General features: G+C 35.4%; 1 protein-coding gene across 1 annotated transcript in view; it reads right to left on the minus strand.

Annotated features, from left to right (window-relative positions):
* Positions 1 to 1891: 1891 nt before the first annotated feature.
* EFCAB11 (EF-hand calcium binding domain 11) overlaps positions 1892 to 16601 on the minus strand; it is a 49455-nt gene continuing 34745 nt past the window's right edge. The window contains exon 5 of the mRNA XM_038139280.1: positions 1892 to 1991. Coding sequence (XP_037995208.1) covers positions 1892 to 1991 — 100 coding nt within the window. The remainder of the gene's footprint in view (positions 1992 to 16601) is intronic.

Below are 16601 nucleotides of genomic sequence, written 5' to 3' on the forward strand. Positions count from 1 at the left end.
TAAATAATTATAAAATAATATACCACAGTAAGATAATACTGCATGGATTTAGTATTTAGGACAGGTACAGGGTCTGGGCACCAAAAAACTGAGGCCTCCTGAACAAAAAAATACAGTCTAGGTAATAACACAGCAAGCTGTCATACATTTTCTCATGACTGTGCATAGACCTGTAGCAACTATCCCTGTGGGATAATAATTCAATCTCCTGCATCTCAGAAGAGCATGTGATGATATTGCTAATTAACATCCATGGTGATGATTCTCTTATGAAAACATTCATCTATAGGGAAATGGCATTTCTAAGGCAAAGCTCCAATCTATTAGCATGTCTTACCATCACCTTTCAAAGGCAACACCAGTTTGCTCCCACTGATTAGCACATAAAGCATATTTGAGTTACAGTTCATTTCATCTAGCAGGTACCTGGTTTTTATATACAGAATCAGGTATATCTGCTGATATACTCAGAGTCTCCAACTTCCTCTCATTATTTACATATTACCTGCCTTGGAATTATAGAAGAGAAAGATTCCAGTTTCACTGTACCTAGAGAGAAACATACATGTAACAGGAACAGAAAATACAGATATAATTTTATAAATACTTCACCTGTAAATTGTACTCTGGAATGCCTCACTGAAATTTGAAAAAAATTGGAGACTCTCTTGACTTAAGGGTAAAATTGGTATTCTCTTCCTCTTACTGATCATTATTACTATTTTGCTATTTATTTTCAGCAGTATTAAGTATATGCTACAGACTCTAGGCTCTCTTGAGGAGAGGATTGCTTCTGGGCAGTTTAAAAAAAAAATCTCTACCATAAGCAACTTAATAACTGGCAGGTAAACAGAAATGAAGCCATGGCATGGGGCATATGATCAGAGACAGTACCCATAATGAAAACCCTATTCTCTGTTACTATTAATATGAACATGAGACAATATAGGCAGTGATCACAGATAAAATAAATAGAATTTTAAAAAAATCTCTCTTTATAGCACAGCTTGGATGAGTGTATATAAAGTTACAGCAGGTAAGAACATCTCCCAGTTACTGGACAGAAGAGACTGAGAGAGAGAGAGAGAGGCAAAGACAACTTCATAACCAATGAAAGCTTCTACCTTACACTGTCCCTCAACTATTGGGAAATTCTGTCACCTTGCTAGTGTACATTTATCTGTGTATCTCCAAATTCTTCCCTAAAAGTCAGCTGGAGGTTTGAATACACAGAATTTTCAGCCTGCAAGACAGAGGTCCATGCTTAAAAAAATTAATTTTTAAATCTATTGAAAAATAAAAAAAAAAAGCCAAGTATTTATGCTTGCTTCCTTGCATACACAGTTCTTGGTAATTGTTCAGAACTAAATAATGTAGTTAACTAATAAATGTTAAATTAAACCAAATGTGTAATATATAAAAAAGAACCATACATGTATGTAAAACAGTAAAGGGGGGACAAATATGCTACTGATAAAAAAACCCAAAACCAGCAGGCATTTTCTACCATAAATCCAATATATATCTTTCCATACATGTGAGATATTTTGGTCTATTGAAAAAGTGAACAAGTAAATTTCACAGTAACTGGAAATATAATTGATCCTTTTTTGTCTGTTGAGCCAAAAAGAAAAAATACAGAGTTCCAGTTCCTAAGTAGTGTGATTGTGAATCAATTGAGATTTCAAAAAATTTAAGCATTCTACACACATATACACATGTAAATTAATACACCCAACTTGTCAACAGTAAATCTTCAAAGGCTGCTCTTCAGAGCTGCACTTACAGTCAAAGTTCTTAAAATGCTGGCTGAAACAAATGAAGTTTCATTGATTTTTAAATATCTTGAGATCTGAAGTTTTCACTTTGTCTTTTTACCAGAAAGTATTCCTTAGGCAAAGTACACTGGTGATACTTCATCTTGTCCATACTTCATTGCAGATTCAAACTCTTTGAAGCTGATGTAGCCATCAGAATCCTGATCGACTTCTCTGCAAGGGAAGAGATTTGGTATTTAAAACCCAAAAGACTATGCAAAACAGACATACTTAACTGTAGATATCCAACACCAATATTGTTTTTGAAGAGCTCAAGAGTCCTAAAATTTGAATTCTGTACAAAGAAATTATGAAGTAAAAGAAGTTTTTTGTGTAGCGCATCTATATGAGGAGTCAGTTTTTAAAAAAGTATAATTATATATATTAAACAGGAGATAAAAGTTAATTACAGTATGACCTGTGCAAATTTAGCACTTCTAGCACTAATTTAGATCCTACACCTCATGCCTAATTCCCCAAATTCAATCACCTGTGGCAGAGACCCTCAGAGTTTCATAGTACAGCACGCTAACCAAGACCTCTAGGCCTTAAGATAGGTCAAGCTGACATTTAAAATTTCCCCAAGTGCCCCATGACCTTCCACAAGCTGCAAGCTTATGTTGAAACAAAGATTATGTTAACAGAAGACCTACTTCTTGTGACTGTAAGAAAAATAAGCTAATTTGTATGTTATTATATCCTAAAGTGAATATTCCAATAGTCAAAAAGATCTCTGAAGAGTAAAAGCTGTTAATATTTATTTCTGAGACAGAACCTGGTAGAAGACAGCCATTCAATTAATGACATTAGCACACAGGGCTAAGTTTATTAAATACACCTGGCAATATTATTTGATGCAGTGATAAATTAAGCTGACAAAATGGTATTAATGGTATTCTGTAAAGTATTTGTCTTAGTTCTCCATAGCTTTTCTACTAGAAATACATTTGTACAAAAGTTAAATAATTTAGAAAACTGATTAATTGTTGGATCTCAACATTCATTCATCATTTAGAAAAATATTTCATTGGCTTATACCAATGTCCAGACCATAGCTTTATTCATAATCTAATTCATAATAATTAATTTAATTAATAATTAGGTTTTAGTCATAATTTAATTCAAAATGGATTATTATTACTGTCAACTATTACAGATGACATCAACATTGCTGGAATTATAGTGCTGCAAGCTTTGCCATCTCCATTAGCATTGAATGGTGGTATTCCTGCCATCCTTGCAGCATGCAAAATGGGATGTAATACATCTGATGTTCTACACAGACTAAACTAAAAATTCCAGAATGATCCATGCTCTTTAGCAGAGGCACATTCTATTATCCATTGGATGCTCTGGAAATTTCAAAGAAATTCTATACTGAAGAAGTAGCTTCGTAATTCAGTTTTCAACAAAGCCTTACACAAAGGGATAGGATGTCCTGTTTAATTCCAAAAACACCCTTGAGAAAAACCTACTAACATTTAAAGAAAATAATCTATACACAACAGCCCAAAATGCAGAAATTCAGTTTGCACTATGTCCTTCCCTTTTCCCTGAAGAAGTCCTACTTAGATTAAAATTTCATTATTTTCTCCTTCAATAAATATTATTAATCTTAATTTATTTCAGCAATCCCCCAAACTATCAACTTCCCCCTTTTGGGAAATTTTAACATTGTTTGGTAAGATTCTTCTCATCTGTTGGCAATAAACAATCTGTACCAGTGCTTAATTTCACTATCAATGAACTATTAACCTCTTGATCAGACAAAGCTGAACCTCATGGTGCAATGATGAACTTTACATGGCCATAAGTATACAGAATGACAGCCTGACGTCACAGAAATATTGAAATTAAATTCCTTCAGCTCACTGTTGGCTCTGGCATAAGACTAAAACATGACAACCTTCTACTGCTTTTCAGGTAAGGACAAGTTTGAGATGTGGCCACCCTTAATCAAGTCTTTAGGGGAAACATGATAGCTGGAAATAGACCAGTCACACAGTTTCTTGATGAAAAGGATCCTTTAAAATACCACATATCATAATACAATGAAATGTAAGCTTATTCACCAGTGAAGGATGAATGCAGGTTGTAATTAGAAGATGGAGATGCTGTCCTGGAAGCAGGAACTGAAAGGGCTGAGGAGTCACAGAAAGTAATCAAATGAAGATCATCTACTCTGATGCTTTACCTAAGACTGTGAATACAATCCTTGAATGTATAAGCAGGATAATATCTAAATCTAATGCAAGAGTGATTTTATTTCAGAATACATTGTTACGAAAATTAGGAAGGAATTACTGTGTCTATTTTCTGGTGCCTGTACTTCAAGAAGGACACTGAGGAACTTAAAATAATTGAGAAAAAAAATTAACAGTAACTATACAACTTCCAAAAAACATGTCTAGCATATTAAAATACTCTGTGGGGAAAAAAAAAAAAAAAAAAAAAAAAGAGGTTGAAGAGATTGAAGGACTGATCCATTCAAATCAAGACTATAAGCATCTCTCTAAGAAATGTACTTTGAATAGTAAATATCTTTTTTATCTTTACAAGGAATGACATATAGATAGGTGCAAACTGAAGCCAAAGCTAGAAAAACTCTGAACTTAAATAAGAAGTCTTTTTTTAAAAAAGAGGTTGATGGGCTATTAAAGTAACTTACCAAGGGGCCTGGGAAGTGATAATTCCTTTATTTACCTTCCCTTGGTACATTCAGGAGTCTCTAAACCACACATGTATGTCTGCAGGTCATTATGATGTATATTTATTGAATGAATTTGTCTAACAGCTTTTTGAACTGTTGTGAAGCCCACGGCCTGAACACCTGCTCTATGATTAAGTACTACCTCTTATTTGTTTTGAACCTGTAAGTGATTTGATGCTCTTTATAGTTGAAGTGCCCTTCTCAGTGACTCTATGTGTCAAAGAGTGTATAAAACGCATCTATGTTTAAAGATCAACCACTGAAGAAATTTTTAACAAAAAAAAATTGTTATAATCTATGCTATTTACAAGTAAGTCAGATAATTCAAAGAAATATTACAAACTTAAATATCTGAGTGATTGCACAATAACCACATAGCAAAATTTGTTTTTTTTAATATTACAATGAATTTTCAGAATTTAGCACTGTAAGATCACTTCATGAGTGTTCTAGAAGTCAATGCTGATAACCTGGCTAAACTGAATTTAATTGGGGTTTTGCCATTAATTTTCAGAAAGCAAAGGTTTCACCCAAAATATCTGAGTTATAGCCAGAAATAAAGCAGGACACACACGTTTAATGTTTGGAAGCTGCTCTTGAAAAATGGCCCTCAACTTTACATGGTGTTTGTTCAACACCCTGAAAGCCACTAACTGACTCTCTGAATTAAGAGTCACTTTCTGAATAGCCTTTCAGCAGAGATTAGCAAAATATGTTGGGTGATAAGAAAATGACAAATAAAGTGGTAAGTACTTAGCTGCTGTAATCTGAAGAAATCCTACATTTATTTAAAAGTTGTGGATTTTTGGATTCTTGCCAAAAGTAATCTGAAAGCGAGATGGCCTTGGAGTGTTAAATTTTCATTTTCATTTAGCTCAAGCAAATGATAAATTCATCCCTGTGATTATGAAAATACCATGTCACAGCATATTGATCTTTATTTCACAGGTCACTATTCATTTGACACTCTTAGCAAAATATACTGAGATATTTCAAGGTATGTAGTGCCTCAGGTAGGCTGTCTGATCTTACACTGAAAATTGATTAATAATCAGCATCTCAAGTTACTGACTGTGAGATATAAATTATTCTCTTATACAATTAGGTAATTGAAGTCTTCCAAAATCACCTAAGTGTATTTTCATAGGAAACTGGATTAGATAAATGGCACTTTATTTCTGACAGGAATATTTTAACCATAAATCCGAATGGAGTGAATTAATAACCTAAAAGACTGGTGTTTAATATAAGCTGCCTTTTGAAGTTTTATGTTTATTAGTTCACTGAAATAAGTACTTATTAGAAAGGAATGCACATTCAAATAGAGCCTAGCCTTTTATTTTATAAACAGCTGCATATATTCATCAGTCACTTCTGCTTTTTTCCAACTAACCCCACAACAATTTACATATAGTCAGATCTTCAAGTTCCTGAAATAAAAGCATAAATACAGAATCTGGCCAAAATATTTTTTCTTTTTGTATGGAAAGACTCTCTCATAGGCATTATCTCTTAGTCATGCAGTTAGAAATATACTGTATTTATCTGATAAATAATACTTTTTCATTAATCCATATCAGTATAAAACATGCCAAAATATACAGGAGATATTGCAATTCTACCCTGTAATTATCTTGGATAATTCAGTATCTGTCCTAAGTGGTAATCAGAGAATTAAGCAATCTTTTCTATTACTTAAAAAGAAGAGCAGTGAATGCAGTGCAGAGCCAGCAGAGACTGCCTTTCAGTTGGCTTTCAACAGATTTGCTCAGTAGAACAAGTCTCTAAAGCCAAATAAGAGCCAGGATAAATTAAACTGTGCTCAGATCTCTGATGCCATGGTCATACACCAGATATTTACAAGTGAAGAAGGTAACTTCAAACTAGCTTAGATTTCTCCACTATGCAAACATTCATAGCAATCATTAATTTTACTACTAAAGATGGATGGTCCTTACTTTGACTTTAAAGAAACTGAAGCTGACCTTGGGAAGGAAGTTGTCATTTAATGTCTTTTATGCAGGCAGAAGTTTTTATAGAGATCTGTGAGGAGAAAATGTCCCATATATCACATAAATTACATACAGGAAGACAAATATAACATAAGGGATATACTAATGAGAATGAAAATGTCACGATTCTTTCTCAAGCTATTTCTATGTGAGTAATGGTTCATTTTGGTTACTACTAAAAAAACCCCAAACAAAAGAAAAGACTATTTCTTTATAAGTCTTTAAAATGGCTGCTTGGCTTTCCAAATAATTTCTTGTCTAATGTATGACTTAAAACCTGTAATGATACATTTAAATTGGGTAAAACAGCATTACAAGTTTCCATAACTAAATCCAAAATGACTACTTTCTCTTTAAAAGTCATAGAGTTTGAAATCGGAGGAATTTCATATGGCTGCTTCTAAAAACTTTTGGTTTCCAGTTAACTGAGGTATTATGAGAAACAACAAGTTACAGAGAGAGGCCCCTACCTTCCACACACAGTGCAATTTATCAAATGCCTACATGTGAATGCATAATACCTGGCCTTTTAAGCTTTGCTATTTAACAACCATTTTTTTAAGCAGAAGAAGGTATAACAAGATATATACCATATGTATAAGTAAATTATTTCTGCAGCAGTCTATGAACTAAGTGATTTTCTTAATTGCCCATATTTTTTTTTTCCACGCTGAAGGGCTCAGCAATATTATATACTAGTCCTCCTGATTTAGAGACAGAAGCATGCCAAGCACACAGGCTGAGTCTTCAAATAATGATTTCCCTGCAATTTACATTTCCCTGCTTTTAGGACATGCCATGAATAGCAGAGTTTTCTCCCTATTTATTGTAGGCATGCAAATGAGATTAAGCATTCATAAATATTTCTATCATAATTCTCCAAAATCTATATACATCAAGTTCCCTGCTATCTCATTATTTAGGTGTATACAGTGAGTAAAGAAAAGTTGTGCATTTTCTTTAAATTATTTCAGGAAACTGCTAAGGAGTGCAGTTTCCTGAATTAACACGCTAGATTGTATCTGAACTGCTTTTGAGTAGTGTGAGCCATTCAGCAGTACTGCCTTGTTGCTTTCACAATACATTTATTGTCTCATTAAATATTTTCCACGTTTCAAATGCTATGGATGATTTAGGCCTGGAGTCCTTTTTCCAAGTGTTTCTGCTTCTGCTGCCCCCAAATAAGAAGGGCATGGAACTGTTGGATCAAGTCCAGAGAAGTTGAGAAGTGGACTGGAGCATCTCCCCTGTGAAGACAGGTTGGGAAGGTTAGGGCTGTTCAGCCTGGAGAGGAGGTTGTGTGGAGACCTCACAGCAACCTGCCAGTGTCTGAAGGGGCCTACAGGCAAGTCAGAGGTGAACTCTGTGTCAGAAACTGTAGTGATAGGGCAGGGAGTAATGTGTTCAAACTGAAAGAGGGGAAATTTGGGTTAGATATATGGAAGAAATCCTTTACTGTGAGGGTGGTGAGATACTGGAACAGGCTGCCCAGGGAAGTTGTGGATGTTCCATCTCAGGATGTGTTCAAGGCCTGGTTGGTTGGGACATTGAGCAATATTGTCTAGTGGAAGATGTCCCTGTCCACGTCCAAGGGGTTAGAACAAGATGATCTTCAAGGTTCCTTTCAACCTGGCAATTCTATGATTGTATGATTCTGGACATAGTTCTTTAATGCCTAATTTCAAGTATAATGATGTCTCCCTTCCGCTCTTCTGATCTGTCCATGATAATCCAAAGTCCATTTTCAATTAAAATAATTTTTCTCATTGTATAATTTAATGCTATCTAAATTGAATGTCATAGGGAGCAGCCTACTCAGAAAACCCATGGTGACTTCACAGGGAGAAAGGATCTAAGAATCCTGCTGCCTTTTTCACTAATTTCAAATTATGTTAAATTTTGGTCTAACTTGTATTTTCAAGGAAGTCGAAATACTGAAGAAATGCTACTTACCTTGTGATTCAGTGATTTTCCTTTACAGTTTCTCCACAATTTCTGACACTCTCTTTCCTCTGCTTCATTCTGAAAGTTTGGATTTGATTTCCAAGGGAACCAGCTTTCCTGTTAAAACTTGTATCATTCATTGTATGTAGCCCAGTGATAAAATTTTCTAAATCATGTTTGTTTTCTGTATGAAAATTCTGTTTTTTTCAATATTCATTTTATTTTAGAGCCACTTGTTACAACACTCTCACAGCTCTCCTTGATGCACTGAGCTTCAGAGTAATACAGATATATGATACTTGGCTCTCATATTGTTGGTTCTTCTTTTAATTTATTCCTTGTGACTTGAATTATGCCACAAGGTCTGTAGAATACCACGTTGTCTGTCTGCCGTGATGCAGAAACCTTGCCTCCCAAAAAATCATCTGGAAATAGAAATTCCTGTTTCCATCATGCCCTTCTGACAGGACCATAGTGTAGGTCCACAGAGTTATTACTTAATATCAAAGAGCTATTGAACAAGAACCAGAAACAAAGGTTAAGAAGAGATAAAATGAAGAATAAACCAAAAATGTTTAGGAAAAAAATGAGTTAAACAATATAGCCTATAATGTACAAATATTCAAGCTAATATCTTTAAATAAATCTTAATCACTATACTTAGGTCAAAAGAACATGTAATTCCTCAGCTCTTCTCACTTCACGAAGTGCAACTGCTTTAAAACCATCATACTTGGTGAGAACTAGATGCCTGACTAACTTCAGAGCTTTTAATTACTCAGTAAAAGCCCTGAGGCTGATTCAGAGACTGACTATTTGTTCCATGTACTGACTTGGCTGATGAGGAAAAAAAAAGGAATTTAAAAATAAAATCTTTAGACATATATAAAGTATTTAATATTTTTATCCTTTTATCTCTTCTGAATAGATTTATTTGAAAATATGAAATGCTTCACTTCATGGTTTACATAGTTAACTATTTTTATCATTAGTATTCATCTACTGCTGTTGCCTAAAAGTTCCAGTCAAGCTTGAGGTTACATTTAACAAGGAACCATAAAATACAACAGACAGAACTTGGGAAAGAAATGAGCACATACCTATAAGAAAAGACATGAAAAAAATCTAATCAAAACCAGATGAGTAGATTAGTACATTGAAGTGTTGTCTAACTTGGAACTTATTTAAAACTTCCTTAAATTCCAAGTGGCAAGTGGTCACCCTGCTTTTCAGTGCTGCCAGAACTCTAAGACTGCTCACTAGACATCACTTTGCTGAGCCCAGGGTCCACCGTTTGACAGCATTTACCTCACTCACCCAGCTTTGGAAGACTCAGAGGAGGGCATGTACCCACCTAAAGCTCCGGTTTGAGCAGATGATCACCTGCAATCTCCCCATGTTCCCTGGAGAAATGCAAATAGTTAAACATCATCAAGCAAGTAAATTCAGAGTAGCTAGACAGTGTATAATTTTTGCCTCCTTCATATCTTAATATATTTTATTCTAGCACTGAAAAAAAATACTATTCTCTGGCTGACTTGCAGACTATAGGAAAAAAAAAACCACACACACACACATATATATTTCATGTTTAGCCTTACTATTTAAAGCTGCACTCTCAGATCTTGCAAGCCAGGTAGAATCAGAAATGAAAAGATTCAAATAAAATGTGTGCTCTGTAGAAGAACAGAGCCCTGCTAGTGGTACAATACTCATTCCTCTAAGTCATTTTTGAGACAATGTTCTAGAAGGGACAAAGTAGATACTCTGTGACACAGGATCCTGCTTTTAAAAAAAGATTCAAAAGTTGAGTATTGAAGGTCATGGGCACATGAATAGGCTGAGAGGTGGTCAGTTGAGTTCTCCTATTTGTCCAAGGCTGCAAACCCATGGTGCAAACCATGGGAAAGAAGAGGCAAATGTCCTCTTTGATGAACACTGCAATTTTCTCACTGTCTTAACTGTTTATCTTTCATGAACAGCCTGCTTGGTTCTCATGCTTTCAAATGCACATCTGCTCATTGCTGTGCAGCTGCCATGTTGTAGCAGAGTTTATGCTTCGAGCTTCACAAGTTAAGACAGCACTATAAGCACACATCTGAACCCAACATCACATTCAAAATAAATTCTTGCTAGATCTCAATTATTATATTCTTGCTGCCTACACTTTCAACTGGGTACTACCAAGCACCTGTCATGAACTGAATTTATTTCAGGACATGGGCTAGAAAGGGCATTACTGTCACTGTTAGACAATCCACATTATGAGCGCTGGAGTCTTCCCCCCTCCTTTTAATTCAGCCTCTGTACAACATTTGACACAGCCAATGAACTATAACCAGCATGTAAAAGAGGCTGACTGTTTTGAAACAGTTTATTTCAAGAGTCATAAGCAGAGAGGACCAGTAGGAAAATGTTCCTTGTGGTTCCCTTTTTCTTCAAATTTATTTTAAATACACAGATACTGAAAGAACTAGGAAGATGTCCGGAACCCACTGAAAACACCATGTAGACTGCTCAGTACTTGAGGTCATGGATAAAAAGCAGAAAGTGGAAGCAGAAACTGAGGAAAAGATAAATTACACTTGGTAGCTGGAAGAAACACTTCAAAGAGTTTCTGGCACAGTACCAACTGGCTGATATTATACAACCCCATCTAGACAAGTCAGTCTGCAATTTAGAACTGATCCTGGACATCTCTGTCAATGAAATAGGTACAAGAATTTATCCCATCTTTACTGTTGGTGATTTGGCCTCTGTAGTAAATACTTTTGTCACCTTTCAGCTGTACTACAGCTCAGTATCTTGAGCATGGAGCCATTAGCCCTTGGGAAACTCAAAAGAGTACAGCAGCACATTTCCTCTGCAGCCCAGGGGACTATAAAAACCCCAAATCTGCTTTCATCTTCTGTACTGGCTCCTATGAAATACTGGGTCAAGTTCGATGTCTGTTTGTCCAATAATCCAGGAGCAGAATACCAAAAGGATCAACTGAGAACCTGCAGCTCTATTAAGGACAAAATCTTATTTTGTGCTGTAGATAGAGACTTGAGAGAGAATAGTTTAAGCAGTTGAATGCTGAAAATGTGCCTAACATCCAAAGCATGACCTCTTGTTATTGAGTACAATATGTAATTTTTTGGATCTTAATCTCAGTAACTAGCTCTCTTGTAATAATAATAACAACACAGCAGTTTGAAACAAATTCACAAAAACACAGCAAGTTTTTGCTTGCTGTAAAAGGAGGCAATGAAGGACCATAGAATCACACTTAAGTGTTATCCCTATTTGTTCTGAAAATGACTCAGCTACAAAAATAATAAAGTACATTAAAATATCTGAATATAAGAGAATTCACTGTTTCTTCCAAATGCAGTGGCACTGCCTGTCTTACATGAATACGGATAGTCCAGGTCAGTGATGATTAATCTAATTGTAAAAAAAAAAAAATCCTACAAATGAGAGCAACATATTTTAGAAACTCTCAGGAAAAAAACCACAAAATATTAGGAAAAATAGTAAAAATTTCCAAAACACTTAAAAAGCTTGAGGACCAAAGTGTAATTTATTTTCAGTGAGACAGAATTGTAAATGCCTAACAGACCAAGAAAGTAATACATGTGTTAGGCATTTTTAATAATACCATTTAATATTTATTAGACAGTAACATATTTAAGAATATATAAAAAACGGAATTTCTTGTGCCCCATCTCATGCGCAAAGATTAAATTTTTAAAAGGACTGAAAATCCAGAAACACTACATTCAGCAAAGAATGAATATAAATGAAAATTTCTTGAGGGACATAAGGATCTTAGCAACATTGTACAAATTAGCAAAATAGAAGCCATATAATATTAACCAAAATAGTTGTTTTATCAATAAAAATTGTTCTGTAATCAATTCACGTTAGAAACATTAACAATTATATAATCAAAACGTAACAAAAGCTTTTGAAAACTGGTGCTTATTTAAGTGAAAGGTCCTGTCTCCCATTAAGCCTTCTATGAAACATTAAGTTTCCATTCTCTATGCCTAACTCAGGTACAAAAATATTTTGTAATTTCTTAATTGTATTTATTAGTATCAATATAAGTAAGAGAGTTTGATATTTTTCCCCTAGCATATCAGTACCTGTTGGACAGATTTCTGCTCTGAATGTCACTCAAATATTCCAGTAAGGGAATATTATAGTTACAAGGAACAAGAAGTATATTAACATTAATGGAAAGAAATACACCTGTTTAAACAGCGTTAAAAAGGAGATCAAATACTTTCTAATTCAAATATCTAATCACTTCAAACTGAGTTATCCAGTACCATCTTGAAGTTGATTATAAGATGAAAGAAACACGACAGAGATGATAATCATTTAATCCCTTAAGAACAGCTATTCTGAAGAGCTTTTCACTTTGTCCACAACAGTATTCCAGAATGCTACAATCTAGCTAGAAAAGAAGTATAATGATGAGGAAAATCGTGTTTCCAGCAACAGAACTTTCACAGTAACACCAAGTCCTCCAGAAGAAGCCACAAAGGAAAACGGACCACTTGAACAGATCACAGAGTCTTAATGAATCACAGAGTCTTAGATGAGTGTGTCGATGCAGTCCTTGGCAGTGACAAGTTCATAGCATCAGATGTGGTAAGGATTTGTAGCTTCTGATCTCATGTCACAGAGATTAAAACCTATTTGCCAATCCTGGATGCTGAGGATATATGCACATGGAACTGGTACTGACTGCACATTCACTGATGTGTCCAAATTAAATCCTAGCTGTGGTTCCCCCACTGAAGGTGCAGCAGGTGACACATGAATACACAGCTCTGACTTGGACTGCAGGGAAATGCTGTGCAGTTGCTCAAGAGGGAGTTTCAAGGACCCACTGAGGATGCTGGGCCAAGCACAGCCTTCCAGTCATCTTGCTGGAGTTCCTTGCTGCTCACAGACTGGGATGGAGCCCAAGAGAAAAGGCAGGTCTGGCATGTCCTGAGGTCTGCAGGAACTCTAAGTGTTGTTCCTATGGAACATTAACACTACTTCCTCCATGGTGAGCAGCAGAACACACTGCAGAAATAACTCACTACAGGGAATTCCTTTTCCTACAGTTTAAAAGACCATGAAAATTACTGTGTAACCTTCTTATCAAGTAGTTTTTACTGAGATTGCTTTTACATTTTCAATTTCAATTTTGAAATACTTTGGAGAAACTTGTCTACTACTGTGAAATGTTATAAAATGTTTTAACCAGATGCTCCTTAGTGGTTGAATAAACACAGAACTAACATTGCAATTTAATCAGATTTGCCTGCAGTCTAAAAGAACAGTTTGAAGAAGAAAACTCGTAAAAATGCCACTAAAGCAACCAGCACAGCAACCTTTGATTAAGCTTGACTTCTAAGATCTGCTTTGTATACAGGTTACCAAATATTTATAACTAATACAACTTCTTTTTTGTAATAGTGTATGTGATCTAGGGAAGGCAACATTCAACAGATGGCATTCTTCTCAAACCATAACACAATTTCCTTAAAGAACAAAATAAAACCAATGGAAAAAATGGGAACTAATATCAGTTACTGTGCTACATTAAGGAAACAGTAAACATCATAGAGCTCAGGTTCTAATGCTGCCATGTGTTAACAGCAGCTGGAATTAGTGCGTACCTCTTGAGTGAAGCACAGAGACACAGCTATAATATATTTCTGTTAGTACTTCACTTGGTGGACCTATCACACTGCATCTTCTACCTTCAGATTTACATAGCCAATTTCTTAAACTATGCACTAACTGTAATACTATTTTAAAGATTCGGGTTTGAGTTTTAGACACAGAACTTTTGCTTTATATAAAATGTGACCACTTTCTTACATGCACGATTAGAAAAAGTAAAATGTCAACAAGACCTCTTTTTAAAACACTGGCATTCATATGAGATTTTGTAATTTGTTATGTATTTGGCTGTTAATAACTACGATTTTAATAGATAAGAAAGGTAGTAGGAAAGAGTAAAAATAACAGGATGATGTTTTCAAAACCAGAATCTATGAGACTCAGTGTAAGTTTTCACTGACACTTCAGGGTTTTGCAAAATACATGCACTCCTACCACAATCTATAGAAAACTACTTCACATTTTATGGATGGATGTTCTGGTACAACTGCACCCTCTAACACCATAAGAGGATTTAATGCCAAACCTAACCATTTGCATGGCATCTGAAATGAACTAGCTTTCCCTTTAACCTTATGTATTCACATTTGAAACAAAGAGCCTAACTACAAAAATTGCCACACCAAATCATTGTTTCAGTTTGTACCCAGCCTTTGACAGTTACCAATGCAAATACTTCAAGAAAATATACTAGTACATGTCAATAGTTCTAAGAATGATCTCAGGCATTTAGAGACTACTGTTCTGCTCAGGGCTCATTGGTATGTGGGTCCCTTAAACTCGAAGTGTTCCTATTTTATCACCTAAGTAAAAATCTACTCAATATAACTTCTGGTACTCATAGGTGTAAAAGACCTGAGCCCGTTCTAACTACTATTGAATTTAGAATTTATATAACATGTTTTGTGTTTGCGCAAGCTTCCTTGCATTTTTTTTTCACAAGGTGTTTGTAGTTTTATTACAACAGAAGATAAGTACTACTTTGGAGTTCCTTGACTTTTTTAACATCCTCTCTTTTGTTTAGTTCAATCATGCCTGCTCTAATTCATCTCTTATTTAAGATGACTGATGCCAATCTTTCCAAGTTCTTCTCACATGCAAGTTTGCCCTCATTTATAATAATTTTTCCCTATTTCTGTAATTGTTCCATTAAAAACAAACCCCCTTCCAAGCCAGGGTTTGTGTGGCCTAGCTTGTAATCAAAAAAGTTCTGTATAGCTGAAACCAGTTATCTCAGTTTTATCCAGCCACTGAAGAGAGGGAGAGGAACTTTCTGAGAGGGAATGATCCCATTCTGTGACAGGCATGTACAAGAAGTGGGATGAATCATTCCCCATAAATAATTCTTAAATGAAGATGAGAGATGAGACCATCAGTTTTCCATATGGAGCAACCAAAGGAAAGGAATAACAACAATTTACAACACTGTACTACAAATATTCCAACATTGGTTTTTTCTTGCTCATTTTACTTCCCAACATCTCCATATGTTCCTGATATTGCTGAACACAAGCAGAAATATTAAATGACACATCTAACATCTATGATGGTATGGAGGTAATTTCCTTGGGAGTTGCTGAATTAATTTAGAATTGAGAATGCACATGACTATTGCAAACCTTCTCCTTGGCTATATATAAACCCTAATTCTGTAGGGAGTGGTGTTCATCTCACATTGGGCTAACAATTTCCTTTGCACTGAAGTTTACACTAGATATCTTGATAGACTCACACAGTCTCAACCAGCATATATTATCTGGCATTCTTTACTGAGCAGTAACTTTGTTATTCTCCCCCATTCAGTGAATACATTTATATTAAAAATGCAGGATTTAATAAGATGCCATCCTCCTGTTCAAGTCTCATGTGTGTACACTTCTGTTTTCCACACATAGGCGTGGTCCTAATCCTGAGAGTGCTCAAAGCTTTTATCAACATGGAAACTTGTATGGAGCACAAAGTAAAATGTCCACAGAGGATCTCTAGCATCTTTGTAGAAAGAAACATATTCTTCCCATCCTCAAGTCCCTTTCTGAGTGTAAGTGTGCTTCTTCTCCTTCTACATCGACCAAGGCTAGGTAAAACTGATTTAAATTAAATACATAAAAGCAGAAAGGTACACTGGCTTCCACATGCCCAAAAGTCCCAAGGAAAGCAATGAGATCCCATTATTTAGCAGTGTGGATGTAAAAAGATCATGTGAATAAGGAAGCAGACAATCTGCAATGGTGTATAAGCCCAGAAGATAAGAGGCTGATGTGCATGTCCCAAATTCCGACAGCTGTTTGGATGTGAAGCCAACCATGGACTGTTGGTAATAACAACCAAGGATTGTTGATAATAACCATGGATTGTTATGGGAAAGAACAAGATGTGGCTGGAGAAGGGGCCGTGTGGAGGTAGGCAGCATTTCTCCAGGACAAATGTCCTTGCTCTTGTTCCTGG

This window comes from Motacilla alba, chromosome 5 (assembly GCF_015832195.1).
Source record: "Motacilla alba alba isolate MOTALB_02 chromosome 5, Motacilla_alba_V1.0_pri, whole genome shotgun sequence".
Taxonomy (NCBI): domain Eukaryota; kingdom Metazoa; phylum Chordata; class Aves; order Passeriformes; family Motacillidae; genus Motacilla; species Motacilla alba.